The sequence below is a fragment of the Lucilia cuprina genome, chromosome 4, assembly GCF_022045245.1.
Source record: "Lucilia cuprina isolate Lc7/37 chromosome 4, ASM2204524v1, whole genome shotgun sequence".
Taxonomy (NCBI): domain Eukaryota; kingdom Metazoa; phylum Arthropoda; class Insecta; order Diptera; family Calliphoridae; genus Lucilia; species Lucilia cuprina.
In genome coordinates, this window is record NC_060952.1 from 34,230,674 (window position 1) to 34,252,682 (window position 22,009).

General features: G+C 28.3%; 3 protein-coding genes across 10 annotated transcripts in view; 1 reads left to right on the top strand and 2 right to left on the bottom strand.

Annotated features, from left to right (window-relative positions):
- The window catches only part of LOC111682707 (tolloid-like protein 1), a 69,881-nt gene extending 62,621 nt beyond the window's left edge, over positions 1–7,260 (top strand). For 2 of the 7 annotated variants that reach the window (XM_046949212.1, XM_046949213.1), the window contains exons 13-14: positions 4,740–4,919; positions 6,735–7,260. In XM_046949212.1, the coding sequence (XP_046805168.1) occupies positions 4,740–4,919; positions 6,735–7,054 (500 nt within the window). In that variant the 3' untranslated portion in view covers positions 7,055–7,260. Of the gene's footprint in view, positions 1–1,191; positions 1,327–4,739; positions 4,920–5,015; positions 5,077–6,734 lie in introns of those variants that run through there. The other 5 variants (XM_046949214.1, XR_006940637.1, XR_006940636.1 and 2 more) reach the window with 5 other exon arrangements.
- Positions 7,261–16,677: 9,417 nt separating this feature from the next.
- On the bottom strand, positions 16,678–17,428 carry LOC111682717. Of its 2 annotated transcripts, none has more exons than XM_046949452.1 (3): positions 17,216–17,428; positions 17,005–17,120; positions 16,678–16,934 (listed from the first exon to the last, which is right to left on the bottom strand). In XM_046949452.1, exons 1-3 carry the CDS (start codon positions 17,343–17,345, stop codon positions 16,854–16,856), a joined length of 327 nt encoding a protein of 108 aa, XP_046805408.1. In that variant the 5' UTR covers positions 17,346–17,428; the 3' UTR covers positions 16,678–16,853. The 2 variants fall into 2 exon arrangements, with proteins under 2 accessions (XP_046805408.1, XP_023300480.2); XM_023444712.2 differs by having other exon boundaries at positions 17,005–17,135; positions 17,216–17,426.
- A 298-nt stretch (positions 17,429–17,726) lies between these two features.
- Positions 17,727–21,919, bottom strand: LOC111682713 (WD40 repeat-containing protein SMU1). The gene is made up of 4 exons (XM_023444708.2): positions 21,758–21,919; positions 21,361–21,686; positions 18,004–19,082; positions 17,727–17,934 (listed from the first exon to the last, which is right to left on the bottom strand). Exons 1-4 carry the CDS (start codon positions 21,781–21,783, stop codon positions 17,836–17,838), a joined length of 1,530 nt encoding a protein of 509 aa, XP_023300476.1. The 5' UTR covers positions 21,784–21,919; the 3' UTR covers positions 17,727–17,835.
- Between the last annotated feature and the right edge of the window lie 90 nt (positions 21,920–22,009).

A 22,009-nucleotide genomic window follows, 5' to 3' on the forward strand; every position in this document is an offset into this window, starting at 1 on the left:
TCGTTTTCGACCATTATGTCCAATGTGTCGAAAAAGACCATGCTTAGCTCCCCCTATCCGCCACCTGGGACGCGTCCGATGGGAGATCTGACAACTCCACACGGAATAACTAGAGTAAGAATCAAATAAACTCCTACGTCCACTAGGGTAGGTATTCAGGCTGCAAAGACACACGCTTGGGTTCTGTTGGTCCCTTTGTGATAGACCACTAGGGTAACACAAAGCGACCGCAATTAGGTGGACCCATGTGATCCACTCATGACTGATTCTTACCTAACCTTCAGTTAAATTTAATAACGTGTTCAAAATTTAGCATTTTCTGTTCGATTTATTAATCATCTGTTAACCTATTTCTTGCACAGGATATAAGAAATCAGCAGCTAACTTCTTCCGTCTTCCGGTACAATTCAATTGGGTATCTTTAACACCTTATAGTTCAATTTTATGCAGAAATAAAAATATGAATGAATTTGAGTGTGTATACGAATTTTTAATTTTTTTTACATTTTTTTAACTGATTCTAAGAAGTTGTTTCGGAACTAGTTCCTTAAAAACTCTTTATAAGAACGGGTTCCAGTAGTAGCTGCGACATCAACAGTTCCAAGGCTGTTGTTTAAGAATCTGAAGTGGTTCTCTTTGCATTTGTTCCAGAACTAGTTGTTTTAAGAACAAGTTCTAAAATTTTTCCTAGGAGGTTACAGCTTTGATATCCTAAGAGTTTTTTTTCAATATCATTTGAACTTAAAGTTTTATTCTTATTAACAAAACATATAAATTTATTAAATAATATTATTAAATTTGTATAACCAATATACTGTATGTAGTTTCAAATAGATTTTTGTTTTCTTTCAATAATAAAACTAAATAATCATATATTCCATTAATTAAAAAGAAAATTATAAAAAATCAAATCATCCTCTCTATTACTATTCTTTATTTTTCTTAATTTTCTTTATTAAAAAATAAACATTATTATTTATAATTCCTCTTTCCTCTATACACTATATATCTTCCTGTCTATTTTGAAATCCTGTCTTCAACATACAAAATAAACGTGTATTCTTCTACTTTTCTTGTTTTTCTATTCTTATTCTTCTACTTTTTTTCCTACCAAAACTACAAAAACAACAAATCTTTAAAAAAAATCATTTTTTAACAATAAAATAATTTAAAAAAATATATATAACACAGGTGACGGAACAATTTCAAATCATTCAATATCAATATTATTACAAATTATTAATTTAGCAATATGTCTGAATATGTTAATGTAAATTTAATTAACTATATTAAGCAATATATATTTTCAATATTCTACATATTGCTAATTTAGTAATAAATTAACTTTACTTTAAATTAAATTACAAATTCATTTCAATATAAAAACTTTGATCACCACAAAAAAAAACAAACAAACAAAAAATGTTTAAAACACGTGAGTTTCTCTTCTCTGTCTCTCTATTTTAAACAAACTAAATAATTAATTATATTTTTTATCAATTGTTTTGGTTTTATTTGTACAAATTACATTTATTACTTAAAAACAACATTTTGACACTGCCACCAAATATCATTTATTTAAAACTCAAATATCGAATTCATGTTTTGGCTTTCTCAATACTTACACCTCATTGAACATTACCTACTACTATGGACATTAAGAAATTATTTGTATAGATTGTAAAGCTTTTTGATCTGAAAGATATTTTATATACATATAACAAACGTTTTCTAAAGAACTTTAAAATATTCAGAATCGAAATTTTATCTTACTTAATGTATAGAACATATATTATGAATGGAGAAAAGGTTATAGATTAATCATGGATTTAACATACAACTAGATTATAATAAACGGTCTATAATTCAAACGAATTTATTCGTCAAACTATAGACGATTATTGCTTAGATCATAGAGGAGTCTATAGTTGAAACTTAGATGAGTTTATAATTCAGACTATAGGCGAGATGAAACTTCGATTGAAATATTCAGATTATATTCCCGATAATAAAATCTGTAGTTTAAAGAAGAGCCTATAGTTAACTTTACAATCATTGGTCAACAGCAAGACTAGTCTAAATGCATATGTAGTCTGGAATGTAGATATGACTTAGGATTATAAATTAGTCTATAGATTAGACTATTGAGAAATATATACTTTAGATAATAAACAATTGTATGTTGAGACTATAGACCTGTATATAGCATAGACTATAGATAGATCTTTAATATAGACTATTGATAGGGTATATTTTGACTATTTTGACTATATAAAATGAACTTTAGCTTGACTAAAATGAACTTTAGCTTGACTAAAACTAGACTATAAAATAGACTATAGAATAAACTAGACTAAAGAATAAACTTGACTATAGAATGTACAATAGACTAGACTTTAGACTAGAATATAGACTAGACTATAGACTAGACTATAGACTAGACTATAGACTAGACTATAGACTAGACTATAGACTAGACTATAGACAAGACTATAGACTAGACAATAGACTAGACTATAGACTAGACTTTAGACTAGACTTTAGACTAGACTTTAGACTAGACTATAGACTAGACTATAGACTAGACTATACACTAGACTATAGACTAGACTATAGACTAGACTATAGACTAGACTATAGAATAGACTATAGACAAGACTATAGACTAGACTATAGACTAGACTATAGACTAGACTTTAGACTAGACTATAGACTAGACTATAGACTAGACTATAGACTAGACTATAGACTAGACTATAGACTAGACTATAGACTAGACTATAGACTAGACTATAGACTAGACTATAGACTAGACTATAGACTAGACTATAGACTAGGCTATAGACTAGACTATAGACTAGACTATAGACTAGACTATAGACTAGACTATAGACTAGACTATAGACTAGACTATAGACTAGACTATAGACTAGACTATAGACTAGACTATAGACTAGACTATAGACTAGACTATAGACTAAACTATAGACTAGACTATAGACTAGACTATAGACTAGACTATAGACTAGACTATAGACTAGACTATAGACTAGACTATAGACTAGACTATAGACTAGACTATAGACTAGACTATAGACTAGACTATAGACTAGACTATAGACTAGACTATAGACTAGACTATAGACTAGACTATAGACTAGACTATAGACTAGACTATAGACTAGACTATAGACTAGACTATAGACTAGACTATAGACTAGACTATAGACTAGACTATAGACTAGACTATAGACTAGACTATAGACTAGACTATAGACTAGACTATAGACTAGACTATAGACTAGACTATAGACTAGACTAGACTATAGACTAGACTATAGACTAGACTATAGACTAGACTATAGACTAGACTATAGACTAGACTATAGACTAGACTATAGACTAGACTATAGACTAGACTATAGACTAGACTATAGACTAGACTATAGACTAGACTACAGACTAGACTATAGACTAGACTATAGACTAGACTATAGACTAGACTATGGACTAGACCATAGAATAGACTATAGACTAGACTAAAGACTAGACTAAAGACTAGACTAAAGACTAGATTAAAATAAATTTTAGCTTTTATAGTCTAGTATATATAGTCAAGTCTATTCAACAGTCTTATCTAGTCTGGGCTTAAATTTAGTTCTGCCAAAAAAATTCATATATATCTTCGAATATTAGTAAATCATTGAATTTTGTTTTGAAATCTATTTTCTACTCATACGTTGAATGTTCTTATTTAAAGCTTTATTATCAATATCTTCGATCGCAGTTTAATAACTTTCATAAAATCCATTTCATAACAAATCTGTTTTAAATGGCACAACCACCTGACTTATTACATAGTGAAGCTAAACAACTTTTAACATAATTATCAAAACAAAACCCAACTTTTTTCATTTATAAATTCATTAAACAAAAAACCGTGAAAACAAACATTTTAGTAGATTAGTTATTTTAGAAAATAGTTTAGAAAATTTTCAATTTCGTGATCATATCCAAACCAAACATTGCTACAGCATTGAACAATTAAAAAAAAATTCCATTAATGTAAAAGAAATCTAATTTAGAATAGTGGTTATTTAAAATATAGTAAAAAATAAACGTAATATGTCAGCACGTGATTGTCTTAAATAAATGCACTTTATTAACTATATACTAAGTACATAATTATAAATTTAATTGTTTCTTGTAAAACTCAAAATGTAAAAACAAATCTGAAGCACTTGATGTGTAGAATTTTTTTTCTTAAAAGATTAGTTTAGAAAATTATAAAAAAAAAAATAAAAACTTAGTGTTGCTAAAATAGAAAAAGCTTTAATTAAACACCTAGACTAAAATTGTAAACAAAATTTTAATTTTCATATTAAAACAGCACATTTTAAAATACTAAAAAATTTCAACACAAAATTCAAAATTTTGCCACAAACAAACTTATTATTTGTATAAAATAATGTATAAACAACACTATTATTTTTAAGCTATTTTAACTAACTACATATTAAAACATTTATGTATTATATATATTTACTTATTCTTAAATAATCTTAGATAAGTTTTGTATAATTCCAAATAATAATTTATATTTTTTTTATTCTCCTCTTTTTTTTCTTCGTAAAATTTTCTTTATCCTTTTCCTTTTTATCCCTTTCTCTTATTTTATTTTATATAATTTTTATGAAAAATAAAAAAACAAAAATACTTTTAAATCCCCTCATATAAAGGTATCACAAAAGCGCAAGCGGAGGATCACGGCGTTCTAATTATAACAACACTTCTCGTCGTCTCGTTCCTAATTTGTCTCCTATGCATACTCTATCACTCCAGAAGAAAACGTAGACAACAACTTCATCAAATGGGTTTGCATCGTAATGCTCATTATGATTCACAAACTAGTGCTACGGGTAAGTTTTTATGCTGTTCTGAGAATCCTTTTGTTTTAGTTTAAGTTTTATTTTATTATTTTTATTGGAATTTTTATTTATTTTTAATAATTTCAGTTTTTAGAAGATTTTAAGTTTGTCTTGTGGGGGTTTATTATTTTTATCTGTTTTATACAAGGTAATCTATTTTGTATATTGTTTTCAAATAATATTTATTTCATGATATAACTAATATACAAACTAAAGACAATTCTAGAATCAGGTAATTCAGAAGGTTTACGAATTTCTATAGTCCAGACTATAGACAATTCTATATTCTATTTCGACAGTCTGGACTATAGAAATGTCTATAGCCTGGATTATAGAAATGTTTATATTCCAGACTATAGACATTTTTATAGTCCAGACTATAGACATTTCTATAGTCCAGACTACAGACATTTCTATAGTCCAGACTATAGACATTTCTATAGTCCGAACTATAGACATTTCTATAGTCCAGACTATAGACACTTCTAATCCTATAGACATTTCTATAGTCCAGACTATAGCCATTTCTATAGTCTAGACTAAAGAAATTTCTATAGTCCAGACTATAGACATTTCTATAGTCCAGACTATAGCCATTTATATAATCCAGACTATAGACATTTCTATAGTCCAGACTATAGACATTTCTATAGTCCAGACTATAGACATTTCTAGAGTCCAGACTATAGACATTTCTGTAGTCCAGACTATAGACATTTCTATAGTCCAGACTATAGACATTTCTATAGTCCAGAGTATAGACATTTCTATAGTTCTGACTATAGACATTTCTATAGTCCAGACTATAGGCATTTCTATAGTCCAGACTATAGACATTTCTATAGTCCAGACTATAGGCCTTTCTATAGTCCAGACTATAGACATTTCTATAGTCCAGACTATAGACAATTCTATAGTCCAGACTATAGACAATTCTATAGTCCAGACTATAGAAAATTCTATAGTCCAGACTATAGACAATTCTATAGTCCAGACTATAGACAATTCTATAGTCCAGACTATAGACAATTCTATAGTCCAGACTATAGACAATTCTATAGTCCAGACTATAGACAATTCTATAGTCCAGCCTATATACAATTCTATAGTCCAGACTATAGACAATTCTATAGTCCAGACTATAGACAATTCTATAGTCCAGACTATAGACAATTCTATTGTCCAGACTATAGACAATTCTATAGTCCAGCCTATGGACAATAGACAATTTTATAGTCCAGACTATAGACAATTCTATAGTCCACACTATAAACAATTCTATAGTTCAGATTATAGACACACTATAGACAATTCTATAGTCCAGACTATAGACATTTCTATAATCCAGACTATAGACATTTCTATAGTCCAGACTATAGACATTTCTATAGTCCAGACTATAGACATTTCTATAGTCCAGACTATAGACATTTTTATAGTCCAGACTATAGACATTTCTTTAGTCCAGACTATAGACATTTCAATAGTCCAGACTATAGACATTTCTATAGTCCAGACTATAGACATTTCTATAGTCCAGACTATAGAGACTTCTAATCCGAAGACTGTAGACATTTCTGTAGTCGAGAGTGTATACCTTTCTAACGTCCCGTCTACCAACATTGTTATAGACATTCCGACTTTAGACAAAAAAATATTCCAGACTTAAATTATCTCTGCAGACCATATTGTTAACAATTCTATAATCTAGAATATAAATAGATCTGTAGTCCATATATGGACTAAATACTGATGACAAATCTTAAGCCCAGATTAAATAATTTATTTAAATTTCTTCTTCTTTAGGTTTAAATTCAAGTCGACGTCATTTACAGAGTGGTGGTGCCAGTATTGCCGGTAGTTTGCATGGCATTAATAGTGGTAATTTAATAATACCACCGGCACCATTACCTCCCCGAGCCATACATCAACCACCACACATCTGTATATCGGGCTCCAGTCTTGATCTGGGTCCTGGTAATTATCCTGGCATCATGATAAATGGCGATTCACTTGATGACTCATCTACAACATCTAATGATTCTATAGGTAGTATACCATTTTTAAATGAATGTGAAACAGATAATATGGGACATATGATGGTGCAACAGGTCGAGAATGTTTAACAATTATATAAATTTCAAAAATTTTATAAAAAAGTTTTCAAACTTTTAAAAAACGCAAAATGAAATGAAAAATGGAAAAAACTAATTCCTAATAAAAGAAGAGAAGGAGAAGGAAAGAAATGTGCACAAAATTTCAAAAGCCGATATTCAAAGACGAGAAAAAAATATTCAAAACAAATTTTAGGTTTAGCTGAATTATATAGAAATTAATAAATAAAATTGAAAACTATTTAATTAAGAAATTATGAAAATGGTATAAAAAGGCAGACAAACAAACAAACAAAAACAATTTAAGAAAATCATTGATTTTTTATTAAGTGAAATTATGTAATTATTAAAAAATTATATACACTGATAAAGGAAATATTAAAAATAAAAATATGTTTTTAGCATATAAATATTAAACAATAAAATATAAAAATAATTTTTTTAAAACTGTAAAACAAATATAAAATAAAACAAATTCAAAAGTTAACAACACCCAAAAGACAAAAAGGAAAACAAAAATAATTCATTAAAATAGAATATTAAACTAAAATGATAAACATACATTAAAAACCCCCCTAATTCTATATATTTAAAATATAAACGAATTGATATAAAAAAAAAACAAAACTAAACTATTAAATTTAAAAGAAAAATCACAGGAGTAAAGTAGAAAATGTTAAAAATAAAAAAAAAGAAATCCACTGAAAAAAATCGTTTAAGCAAAACAAACAATTCAAAATACGTATTAAAGAAAACAATTAAAAACTTAATAATTAATTTATAAAAAAAAAACAACATTTGCCAAAAACTCCAAATATTAATTCATTGCATTAAGGCAATATTAAAAAAATAAAAATAATAATGAAAATGAATTGCAAATAATAACGAAAAAAAAAAACTTGTTGATTTTTATATTTGATACAAAATAATTATTCTTATATATTTAGGAAAAAATAAAAATAAAATAAGAACAAAAAAGGAAAACATATAAAAAAGGAACTTAAACTAAACACACACATACACAAACAACAATATAAATTAAAACAAATGTTTTTTTTAAAGAACAATTTAAAATCATTAATTAACCATCAAAACAAACCGTTAAAAAAAACAATATTAGAAAGTTTCATATGAAAAAAATACAAATATTTAAATTGCATAAAATTAAAACATCTTTTTTACCATAGTTAAACAATAAACAGCAACAAATATTTAAAATATATTATAATATAATCATTTTTATATTTACATACACATACATATACATACACATAAACAAAAAGTATGAAATAAATCCAATAAGAATTAAAAACTAAGGGCCATAAATAACCTTTTAAACTGCTTAAACCGAGCTTAAGAACTTAAAACTTTTCAAATTACACATTTTTATAATAGTTTAAAAGTCAACATTTTCCTCTATTTATAAAATGTCTTCTCTCAAGTCTATTCCTCAAACTTTTATCTGCTACAGATTATATGCAATTCTGTAGTTTAAACTATCGACAGTTTTATAGTTTAACCATACCATAACTATTAATGTCATCAAAAACTGTTCAAATAGCCCCGACTATGGAGCGATCTATATTCGAGAAAAAAATAGTTCCTTTGTCGAGAATATGCTAGAGTACTCTAGACGAGACTAAAGTTATATATATTCTAGACAATTGAGAACTCTGTGGTTGACTATACATATAAGTATATCCAGAGACAATAGAAAATTCTGTAATTAAAACTATAGAGAATTTCGTAGTCGATTCTATAATCGAACCTGTCGTTTTTATTGGCCAAACTATAAAGATTTTAATAGCACAGACTCTTGAGAAAACTATAGTTAAAACAATAGATTTTTAAAGTCGAAACGAGTCTTCTAAATTCGAAACTGTACAAAATTTTATAGCCGATACTATAGACAGTTTAATGGACAAGTCTATAGACAGTTTAATAGTCAAACAGGTGTCTAAAGTCGAAACTAAACACGTTTCTAAAGGTCAGAGACTATAAGTAACATTACAATCCAGTCTATAGGAGGTTTTATAGTTGAGAGACTATAACGACTACTAAAAGAATCTACAGTTCAGAATATTGAGAGATCTATAGTCGAGACTATATAGATTTTTGTAAAAGAGGGAGGAGTTCCAATATCGAGACTATAGAGAATTTTTAACTTCAGACTGTAAAGACTTTAAAATTCAAAATCACAAATTGTCATAGACTACGGAACTGTAGACTATAGAGACTTCTAAAAACGAAACTGTACAAAATTTTAATGCCGATATTATAAAGAGTTTTATGGACAAGATTATAGATAGTTTATTAGTCAAACAGCTTTATAGCTAAAACAATAGATTTCTAAAGTCGAAACTAAACATGTTTCTAAAGGTCAGAGACTATAAACAACATTACAGTCCATTTTATAGGAAGTTTTATAGTTGAGAGACTCTAAGCACCACTTAAAGAATCTACAGTTTAGAATTTTATAGTCGAGATTGTATAGATTTTTGTTAAAAAGGGTTCTATTATCGAGACTATAGAAAATTTTTAAGTCCAGACCTGTAAACAGTTTAAGAATTGAAACAACAGACAGCTTGATAGTCAAGACTACGGAACATGAGACTATAGAGACTTCTAAAAACGAAACTGTACAAAATTTTATGGACGATACTACAGAGAGAGTTTTATGGACAAGATAGATAGTTTAATAGTCATGACTACAAACAGCTTTATAGTCAAGACTACAAACAGCTTTAAAGTCAAGAAAACAAACAGCTTTAAAGTCAAGGCTACAAACAGTTCTGTCGAGACTATATAAACTATTATAGACGAGACTTTATACAGTTAATAGTTCATGCTATATACAGTTCTATAGTAAAGACTGTAGACAGTCCTGAAGTCTAGACTATAGAGAGTTTTACAATCAAGGCTATAGAGTCTTCTATAGTCGATATCACAAACTAGATTCTAGACTTTAAAGAGTCTATAGAACTAAATATAAAAAAACAACTTTATGATCAAAGCTGTAGACAATTCTATAGTCCACACTACAGAAAGTTCTATAAGCCGGACTGCAGACAAAAGACTATGCAAAATCTTAAAAACTAAATTACACAAACCATATGGAGTTCAAAACTACAGACCCTAGACATTCGACAGTGACTATAGACATTTATTATAAACTATATACAAATCTATTGCTGAGACTACAAATACACATACATATATAATCCAAAATGTATCCAATTCCATAGTTTAAACAATTTTATATTACAAACAATTAATTGATCAGTAATGCTGACTGTATATAGGTTTATAATCCAGTCTATAGACAATTCTTAAATGCATACTAAGAACAATTCTAAAGTCCAAACTATAGTAAATATATAAAGAGTTAAATAGTCTTTACTATACCTATAATTTACTATATACCATACTATAGTCAAAATTGTATTTGAACATTTCCTTACCTCAACCAAATATACTTTAGCCCTTGATTAATAAAAGATTATTAAAAAGTCCCTTTAAAATATACACATTAAATGTCATCATACCTTTTTTTTATTAAAACAAAAATTCAGATAGTATTCACCAAAACCACCCCCAAATCGAAAAATATAATTGATACATTTAAACAAAAAGTTACACAATAAAGTTTTAAAAAATAAATAAAATAATAAACAAGAATTAGTGACTATCAAAATTGGATCTTCCAAAAAAAGAAAAATTAAAAATAAATCATAATAGTAAAACTAAAAACGTTTAAATAAAAATTTTATAAACTAAAATTTTCTGTATTGATGAGTTGTTTAAGTTTACGAGAACATTTTTCTTAAATTTCATGTAATTTACAATTTGTTTCAAGTTCTCCAATGTTAAATAGGTGGATAGGTACTGAAGATTAATAGTTTTAATAGAAGATGGAATCATGGAATATATAAATGTTTGAACTCAACCGGAAATCGAAAAACCTAAACTCTATAGTACAGACTATTTAAAGTTGGAAAAGCGTAAACTCTATAGTTCAGACTATTAAAGGCGGGTTTCTTAGTACTCAGTTAAACTTAGCTTATCTTGCTGTAAGATTAAACTTGAAACAAATTTAGGCAAACTTTAACCGATCTAGGATCAGTTAACTTTGTTAGTATTGCCAACTTTTCAGTCAAAAACACAAACAATGAACAGCTGTTTTTTACAAAATATCACTTTTGTAAAATGTAAAATTGTAGAAAAAAAATATAAATAAACATTTGAAACAATAATAATATCGAAAAAAAGAAAAGAAATCAGAAAATTACTATTTACTTAAATGTTTAAGTTTTTCTCTCTACCGAATTCATCAATTTATTGTTTTGGCCAATTAACTTAGGTTTAATTGGCCAATTACATTCAGTTTAACTTAGATAAGTAACTTTACTGATTATTGAAAAACACCAAACCAAAGAATGAAGATGATCTTTATCAGAAAAACCCGCCCTTTGAGTTCTATAGTCACTACTGTATAGAGTTTTATAATCGAAATTTTAAATAGTTTTTTGATCGATACTGTTTAGAGTGTAAGAGTCTAGACTGTGAAGAGTTTAATAGTCTACACTGCAGACAGTTATATAATCGAGACTATAGGCAGTTCGGTTGTCAAACTTAGTACCTTGTTATGTCAAACTTTTGTCTTAATCTTTAAAGTTATTAAATTTTCTATACAGTTTTTCAGGATAAAGATAATCTACATTCTTTGTTTAAACCTAGTTTAATATATGTTTCGTGTTTTTTAGTAATCAGTAACGTTACTTATTATCTTAGTTTAACTTAGTGTTATTGACCAATTAAACTTAAGTTATAAGTGAGAAAACACAATTAACAAAAACAATAAAACAATGATTTCGAAAGAACAAAAACTTAATATTTTAAATAGTTTGCAATTTTCTGATTTGTTTTGTTTTATTTATTATTGTTTTTCAAAAATTTTCATTTTACAAAAGTATTATTTGCAGAAAACAGCTGTTCATTGTTTATGTTTTTGAGTGAAAAGTTGGCAATACTAACAAAGTTAAATGAACTTAAATCCATGATTGAAAAACACAATCATCAGTTAAAGTCCGCCTAAATTTATTTCGAGTTTAATTTACCAGCAAGTTAAACCTACTTTAACTGAGTAGTAAGAAACTCGCCCTAAGAAGATAAAACTTTTAAAAGAAAAACCTTTTAGGGATTTCTGAGTTTCAGATTATTATTTCTATTAAACAATTTCTTTAAAAATTAGTTTCTCGTAAACTTAAATAATTAAAAATAAAAATTAAAATTTAAAAAAGAATGATTATTAAATTTAAATGTTGGTAGTACTAATAATAAAACACAAAACTAAAAAAAAAACTAAAATAAAAAAATAAATAATTAAAAAAAAACAAATTACACGTTATTAAACACTTTTTATAAATATTTTTTTTTTTAATTTTTTATAATTTTCCTTTTTTTATTAAATTTTATTCTTAAAAAATAAGATAAAAAATAAAGTTATTGGTTTCATAGAGCACTTACGTTTTGCAATAAAAAAAAGGAAATTAAATATACAAAAATAATAAATTCAACAAAATGATAAAATTAAAAAAAAAATATTAAAGTTAAAATTGTTGTTAAAAAAAATTATAAATTAAAACAAACAAAATTTTAAAAAATTAAATATTAAGCTAAAAATCCAAAAAAAAAACATTAATACAATTATAATTTTATTTTTAATTAAAACATTTTATTAACAATATAATTTTTTGTTTAAGTTTGTAAAAAAAAAAACAAAAAAAGTTTACTTTTGTAAACGTTATAAAATAAAAAAACATAATTAAAACAAGTATTGTTAGTAACATTAAGCCAGAACAAGAAAAAAATATTAAAATATAAAACTAAACGAAGGAAAATATAAAAATAAAAACAAAAATAAACTAAAAAGTTAAAAAAAACTTTCAGAATTAAAAAAATCTATAAAAAAAACAGAAACCCCCACAAAAAAAACATATAATATATAAACAAATTAATTAAAATCCAAAAAAAAATTAAGAATGAAATAAAGAAATAAAGTAAAAAAAAAGTATTACAAACAAAACTCCCCCAAAAAATTCATGTTAACATTAATAATAAATGACAAAAAAAGGAAAAAAAGTAATTATTAAAAAGAAAACATAAATAATAAAGAAATCATATTAAAAAGAAATTAAAACAAAAAAAAAAAGAATTAATTACATAAATGTTTAGAAAAGGTTTTAATTTAAAAACAAAAAGAAAAATTGAAACATTAAGAAAAAATTATAAAATGTTTGTCAATATTATGTTATTTATATATTGAAGAAGAAGAAAAAAATCCAAAAAAAAAGTTGTATCTATGTGTATGTTATTATTATTATTATTAATTATATTGTTTTAATATTATATTATTATAAAATTTTAATTTTCTTATTGTAATTATATTTAATTTTTATTATTCAAAATTTTTGTTTAATTATTATCATAATTATTATTAATTATATATTAATATTATTTGAAACATAAGTGCTTGCCAAATAGATAACAAAACGATTTAGCAAGTATTTTAAGTAAAAGATTCATTTTAAATAAAAAAACAAACCAATAAAACAAAAGAAATATTAAATTGAAAAAAAAACATAAAATTTTAAATAATGAAAAATATTTACAGTTTTTATTAAAAGGGTTTTTAAGTTAACATTTTAATTAATCTAAAAATAAATTTAATCTAATGTTTATCGCTTTTGAGATACTTTTGAGGATTAATTTTAATTAAATCCCTAATCTTTCACTTAAAGATTGGCCCTTAATCATTTCAGTTTTAATTAATATGATACGGTTTAGACAGATATAATTAAACTGTAAATATTTTAATTAAGGAGTTTAAAAAAAAGTTTTTAATTATTAACTGCAAAAGTAAGTATAAATGAAATATTAAACAACTAATATAAAAAGAAACAAACAAATTTTCAACAGTTTTATAGTTAAAAACTCATACGCTTTTTATCTACAATAAATACAGTAAGGGTGGGTTTTTCAGATAAAGATAATCCACATTCTTTGTTTAAACCTAGTTTAATATATGTTTTGAGTTTTTCAGTAAACAGTAACGTTACTTAGGGCGAGTTTTTCTGATAAAGATAATCTTTATTTCTTGGTTAAACCTTGTTTAATATATGTTTCGTGTTTTTCAGTTATCAGTAAAGTTACTTATTATCTTAGTTTAACTGAGTGTAATTGACCAATTAAACTCAAGTTATAAATGAGAAAACACAATTAACAAAAACAATAAAACAATGATTTCGGAAAAACAAAAACTTAATATTTTAAGTTGATTGCAATTTTCTGATTTGTTTTGTTTTATTAATTATTGTTTTTAATGTTTATTTAAAATTTTTCCAAAATTTTCCTTTTTACAAAAGTATTGTTTGCAAAAAACAGCTGTTCATTGTTTATGTTTTTGAGTGAAAACTTGACAATACTAACAAAGTTAACTGAGCTTAAATCTAAAACTGAAAAACACAATCATCGGTTAAAGTTGTTCCGAGTTTAATCTAACAGCAAGTTAAGTCTAATTTAACTGAGGAGTAAGAAACCCGCCCTAAACAACTAATATAAAAAGAAACAAACAAATTTTCAACAGTTTTATAGTTAAAAACTCATACGCTTTTTATCTCTATTAAATACAGTAAGGGCGGGTTTTTCATATAAAGATAAACCACATTTTTTGTTTAAACCTAGTTTAATATATGTTTTGAGTTTTTCAGTAAACAGTAACGTTACTTATTCTCTTATTTTAACTAAGTGCTAGTGGCCAATTAAACTTAAGCTTTAAGTGGGGAAGACACAATTAACTAAAACAATAAAACAATGATTTCACAACCATCAATCGCACCTCAAAAATAACTCAGAATTACATCAGACTCATCAAATCTTTGCATTGTTAATCCGCAGCCTTACCCTGTGGTTTGAACAGCTCTTATGTATAGTCGGAATGTCCAAGCTCGATTGGCTTGTATCCGATAGACTATTTGATGAGTGTGCAATTTATATCCATTTGTCGCTGATGCCGATATAAAAAATTTTCCTTCAGACTTTCATACAAAAGTACTGTTATCCCAACAAAAATTGAAGAGCTCCAAAACCCGTTGAACTCTCAAATAAGCTTTCTTGTGCTCTTTCAGAGAAATATTTTTTTAATATCTGCCTTTTGTTGATCTTGAGCAGGTGCGGATCCAGTTCAAGCTTTTAATTTAACACCCCCACTCCGGTGGATCTGGGCCTAATCTAGAATTTGTAACGACAATTTATGTTGAAAGTCAGGCTGCTATTCGTACGATCCATTATCGGCTTTGTTTTAGATTGTAGAAAAGTTCTAGGGTATTCAAGGGCCAAGGCCAAGGTTCAAATCTTGATTCATATCATAGATGTTAGAGGTAGAAGAGTAAAAACACCCATCTGCCACTCAATTCGTTACAACATCAATAAGTCCAGAATGGGTAGCAAAAACTCAAAGGTCTTATAGCGAATAGCGGATGTGAGGGCTGCCTGGATACTTATAGGAATGAGGCCAGCCCAATAAAATAAGGCAAAGTGTACCCAACATCAACCCTAATGCACCGCCATCCTAATCAAAACCAAAAAAAAAAAAAAGACTCATTACATCAAATCCTTGAATTGTTAATCCACACTCATACAATGTGGTTTTACAGCTCCTGGAAACTAGAAGCGGTAACAGAAACTTAACCCAAAAATTTGGGTTTAAACCAAAAGGACTACGTGGATCTCGAATTAACATGAATTAGGCCAGTTGATAGCACCATACTATTGGAGGATGTATATAGAAGTACTGGTAGCACCTCTTTTACCCAGGCTTGCAACAACAATAAGATGAGATTTTATGTTATTAGACTGTGTTGGGTGTCGGGACACTACAATGGTAATTGGGACGAACTACCGTAGATGTTAGATGATAAAGAGTAAAAAAAACACCCATCTGCCACTCAATTCCGTTACACCATCAATAAGTCCAGAATGTGTAGCAAAAACTCAAAGGCCTTATAGCCAACAGCGGATGTGAGGGCTACCTGGATACTTATAGGACTGGATAGGTGCAGTCTAATGATTCTAACAGGTATCGTAATGGTGCATTACTCAATAAGGGAGGAATCACCGGTTGAAATGGCTGGGAAATAGATTCAATGACGAACTGGGGGAAATTATGAGACAAAACTCTCTCAGTCTCCTAGAATTTATCAGAGCAATTAGTTATGTCTTCGACTAGAATTTATAGGGCTACTCAAGTTCTCTCACAATTCTTACTCTAGGGAATCAATGCGGTAAAAATTAAAAACGTCGAATTTTTTCTTTATTTAGGGATATTCGCACTCTACTAAGAAGACCGCAATGAAACTTATGACCTTCGAAAGGAATTCCTTTAACACGCAGCCTAAATGGCTGAACCTAGAATTATTATATTACACCAGTAGAAGCACAACAAACAGACGGGCGGGCATACAGTGGGATACAGATTAATTTACTCTGATATCTATAATAATCTAGAATATATATAGTTTCTTAAGGCAAGGAAAGGTTTTCAAAATAAATTGCTTTTTTCAATCAAAACAAATTAATAATATTTTATAAAAAATACTCTAAATAGTAATATTTTATTTTTCATATATTATGTTTAAACCTTTTCAACATATATACGATAATTAAGCATGCAAAAAATAAGTTTTTAATATCACCACTACAAGTTAGTTTTAGGTTTTAAAAAAATTACACAGTCATTTTAAACATTGAATTCTTATTCTGTTTTCGAATTTAAACGCATTTTATCTACCATTTTTTGGAAAGCCTCCTTATCACCTTCAACTTTAACCTTGTTCTAAAATAAAATAAACCATTTTCTTATAAAGAAAATAACTTAATTTTAAAATATATTTTTAAATATTTACATCAGCTATAAGGTCATCAAATGAAATTTGTTTGGAACCCACCATAAAGAAGTTTTCATCACTTATTGTAACTTCAGCATCAGGTTCAGAACAATTGCCCTCATAGATGTTTAATTCTTTAAAATCAAAAACTAATAGACATGTATTAAACACTATTATTTTTTGAAGGAAACTGTTGAATTTTTTTCAGCATTAATCCTAATTTACCTACCCACACTTTTGATTAATTGGCCTTCGGAATCAGTGAAATGAAATTGAAATATATTCAGGACCGTACGTTTAGCAGGATCAGATTCGCTTAATTTATTACGTATTTTCTCAATAATTTGATCGCTTTGCATTTTGTATCGTTAAATCGTAGAAAATTATTTGTTTAAAAAATTTACGTTGTATCTCTGTTTGCTGTCGATAAATGACTAAAGTTATTATAACATTTAGCAATTAAAGTGGACAATATAATCCAGTAGATGATCATATGTATATATAAACGTAAACTATTTATTTTTATCAATTAAATTGCAAAACTAAAAAACGTACGTACATACGTAAGTATTTTTTTTCTTTTTACTTAGTTTTACTTTAAAGCGTGTATTTTTAGATGCCAGTTGTCTTTTGCATAATTATTAATTAAATTCAATTTGTTGTAAGTTTTTTTACGTAGATTTACGTTATATTTTCCCTTTTTTTCTTATTATCTTTCTATACACATTGCTATGGGATTCTTTTTGTTTTTGAGGCAGACTTTATTAAAGAGTTCCAGTCAATAGTTAAGAGGGCAGATAAAAATGACTTATAATAAATAAATTTATTTTATTATTACCTTAGGATAGCTTATGGTTTCCATAATTTCAAAAGACCATCCTCACTGTAGGTGGCCAATAAATTTTGATGAGGATGATGTGCTAAACCAATAACATCTTTTTCGTGTACCTAAAATTTAAAAAAAAACACATTTTAAATATTTAAATTTTTTTATCGAAAAAAAACTATAAAACTTACATTTAATGTTCTCTCCAATTTGCCAGATGATACTGAGAAACAATACAACACTTGATCCTCACCGGCACAATAAATAAATTCTCCTCTTGGTGATAGATTAGCTGCTATGAAAGCACCACCTTCTCTTTTACCCGAACTGAATGATCTTACAATTTGTCCAGCCATATTCATAATGACCACAGTATTAGAACGATTACAGACAATAAAATGTTCGGGATTTTTTGGTAATATTAATACCGTATTAACAGCTAATTCATTGCCTAATGGTTTGTAAGTGGACAAGCATTCTGTGGTCTTTAGTGACCACACTTTAACGGTGCCATCAGAGGAAGCACTTAAAATACTATGACCATCTGGTGTGAAGGTAACTTCATTAACAAACGAGGTGTGTCCTTTAAATTCTTTCAACATTTTGCCAGACTTTAAACCGTGCAAACGTATGGTATGATCAAACGAGGCACTTAATACTTGACTGTTGTCACGTGCAAATTGTAGACATGTTATACCTTTTGTATGAGCTTTATCGAATTTTCTCAAACACTGTCCCGTCATTATACGCCAAACCTTAATTTGTCCATCTTGTGAACCAGAAGCCACCATTTCAGAGTCTCGAGAAAACGTCAAGGCCAAAACGGCCTGTTCCATCATCATGAATTGATCTTGTGCTTGATATTTTAAATCTTTTCTTATTTTGCCTGTAGTGAAATTCCAAACTTCGAGAAAACCATCTACACTGCCGGTTATTAAATATTGACCATCTGGCGAGAATTGAGCGCATTCCACATGTGATTTTTGTCCGAATTTAATTTGACGATACATTTGTGTTGGATACATTTCCTCTTCTTGATCTTTCATGGCCGCTTTACCGCGGAACAAATCGATGGTGGTGCCGGGTGGCAATAGACCCTGATGTTGTTGCCATTTTAAAGCTTGACCAAGTAGAGCCAGTAGACGGGATGAGGGTACAACATGTACTTCGCCACTTAATTCTTGGGCTATTATAGCACGTCTTTTTTCTTTACTGCTGCCTTCGGGATATGCTTCTCTAGGGTCAAAATATGCTCGCTGTAACATGTTTTCTTTAAAAAATATATATTAAAATTATTCGCAGTTGGCTGGTTATCGTGTTATACAATTATTTAAGAAATTTGAGGTTTTATATTCGATTACGTATGTCGAATATTAAATACACTTTACCTATTGGCTAGTTTATTGAAAGCTATGAAAAGATGACGAAAATAGAATGGGTAAAAGACAACTTTCCTGTGGAATTTCGTTAAAATTGTTAACAAAAAACTTCTTCATTATAATTTAGACGACTTTCATTTACCTATCAAGATCTTCTGCACATTTTAAATCAGATGAAGCCTCTTCTAAAGAAGGAAAATTCACATAAAATCTATCAAAATGGTTAAACGAATTGTCAGTGTAACTACTATAAAACTCCTTCCTGTGAAACTCTTAAATCTTGATTGATCTCTTAGTGACAATCCACTAAACAAACATTTGGATTTACTACAACATTCACCACGCCGACCACACTTTAAGCACATCTCCTTCGAGTGACCGAGCCTAAAGACAAGTTGAAATCTCATTCAAATTAAATGCAAACTAATTCGGATCCTTACTTCGAAAACGTTCTACAGAAATACGCTATATTTTTCTTCAAATAGTCATCAGCACCTCAGAACTCACTAACTGCAACACTGTCCACAACATCCACAACCATAACAACAAATTCACTTGCAGCCTCTTAAACCAAAACTGTTGCTCATAGAAATGATGTAGTTAATTATAAAGCATGAAAAACCAATAGACTTTATTGTCCAAAAAAGGAAGACTGGATAGCTTCACAGATCAAATGCAAATTCAGGAATGTCAACGTACCGTCCTTGTGGTACTAGACTTATCAATATCTTTTGATACAAAGATGGCTAGTGATATACATGTGTAGAACCAGAGACCTAAACCTTTTGTAATTAAATAAAAAGTCTCCCAAGGTAGAGTCCTTTCACCGATCCTGTTTCACTTATATATGTCTAAACTTAAAACACCCCGGACGGCATACAATGAATATCCTACGCCGATGACTGCTCGATATTGGCCACGGTATTTAGTATTGATAACCTTTGCGGTTTTATAAACAGTTTCTTATGCTGATATTCTCATAGCGGAAATAGAGAAGAACCTACCGCGGAAAACAAGAGTTGCTCTGGCACAACTGAGATCGGGATGGAGCAACAGGCTCAACGCCTACTGGTCCCGCATAGACCGTTGCCGTCCCTAATATATGCCCATCTTGTGGACAGGGTCCCAATGATACCCACCACATATTCAACTGTCCAGCCCACCCTACTTCACTTAGCCCAATGAATTTATGGACTAACCCTATTGAAGTAGCCCAATCCCAAAGGATTAAAATTGTATAGTTTAAGCTGTTACAAAAACAACAACCAGTAAGGACACACTGCAAAAAGCCAGTATTTCAAAATAGCACCGAAAAAGCATGCAAAAGATTCTTCCCGAAATAATAACGTAATAAATTTCTTAATTTATATCGGTGGGCCTTATATGGAAGGTATGGACAACTGATCGATATTAAATTTTCGAAAGTGGGAGCTCTATTCAATGACTTTGGACTAATCCAGATATTAATTATTATTATTGATGGTAATATGTCTTAGAAGAAGTTGTTATTAATAAGTGAAGTGTCTTGATATCAGTCATTACTGGTCATTTTAGATACAGAAATCCTGTCAGACGTTTAGGACTCCCTTATGGGGATTTCTTTGGAAGCTGTCATAATGAAGCTATAGTACCTGCTACCATAAAGAGAACTTTAGACTAAAGTTTATTAGTGATACTCAATTCTGAACCAAAGATTTGTAAACAATGTTTTTGAAACAGCTGTTATAGGTTGTGAAAAAACAGTCATGAATTAAAAAATATGTAATATCTTAATGGGTTGTTTCGGAACTGTTCTCATATCTATGTTATAGACTGATTTGGCAAATTTTGAATAGAAAACTTTTCAAAAAGATGTCCGGTAGGATTATAAACGATTCGGATGTAGATGTTGTCTAAAAACAGATTTTTACATACATATGGACAGACAAGCATGGCTAAATTAACTTCGCTGTCTATAAGGACTTGAAACAATGTTTTTTGTCTTTGTTTTATTTTTTTAAATTGACATAAAAATTGACATGTCAAAATCAACTTCGAAAATGATTACAGGAGTGTTTTAAATATCAGCAAAATAATTAATACATTCCCACAATATTAGTTACGGGTATAATAAACAAAAATATCTATACAAAAGGTATATTCCTATATGCACACACATTACAAACTCACCTAAATGTATATAACGTTCCGGTTCATGTTGTTTTAACATTATCATTGGATCCGTTTGCCGCAAAAGTGAACGAGCAGCACCCAATTCTCGCAATTCGATTAATTCCAAAACAATTTGTTCATATAAATTCAATAACTTCTTATCCGGCAATTTGAGGCTTTGTGTCACCTTCAACACTGTATCCCAATGACCATTTGTTATGTCCTGCACAAAACCATCTACACTGTCGACAGTATTTAATGAAACACCCGTCTCTTCTTGTAATGTTTGTAAAGTTTTATACAAATTCGATTCTTTAAGATATTGTTGGATCAGGCGGATGACGCTAATAAATAAAGTGTGGAAATGATTTTTTACAACGGATTTTAATTGTGATGTTATTTTATAAAAACTTACTCAGCCGATTCAATTTCAATAGACATATTGTTTAATTAATTGATATATATATTATTAATATAATAATTGTATTTAAGGTTTTATTTATAATTTTACAATAAAAATGTAATTTTTTTAAGAGCTCTCGCTATTTTTTCTTTTTGTTTGTACTTCTAAAATCCCATATGTTTTTGTTTGATGACAGAGTTGTATTCGTAATGTTACAGTAGAACTTGGTTATAATGTTTAGCTATTGGTAGGTTATATTTATTG

Bases quoted from the DNA above. Each gene is read 5' to 3' on its own strand.
- LOC111682717 (XM_023444712.2), bottom strand. From the start codon at position 17,345: ATGCAAAGCGATCAAATTATTGAGAAAATACGTAATAAATTAAGCGAA. The intron at 17,136-17,215 runs GTAGGTAAATTA...CATGTCTATTAG, and splicing joins CCAATTAATCAAAAGTGTGG to TTTTTGATTTTAAAGAATTA. The intron at 16,935-17,004 runs GTAAATATTTAA...ATTTTATTTTAG, and splicing joins TTGATGACCTTATAGCTGAT to AACAAGGTTAAAGTTGAAGG.
- LOC111682713 (XM_023444708.2), bottom strand. From the start codon at position 21,783: ATGTCTATTGAAATTGAATCGGCTGA. The intron at 21,687-21,757 runs GTAAGTTTTTAT...TTTATTTATTAG, and splicing joins ATTGAAATTGAATCGGCTGA to CGTCATCCGCCTGATCCAAC. The intron at 17,935-18,003 runs GTAAGTTTTATA...TTTAAATTTTAG, and splicing joins AATTGGAGAGAACATTAAAT to GTACACGAAAAAGATGTTAT.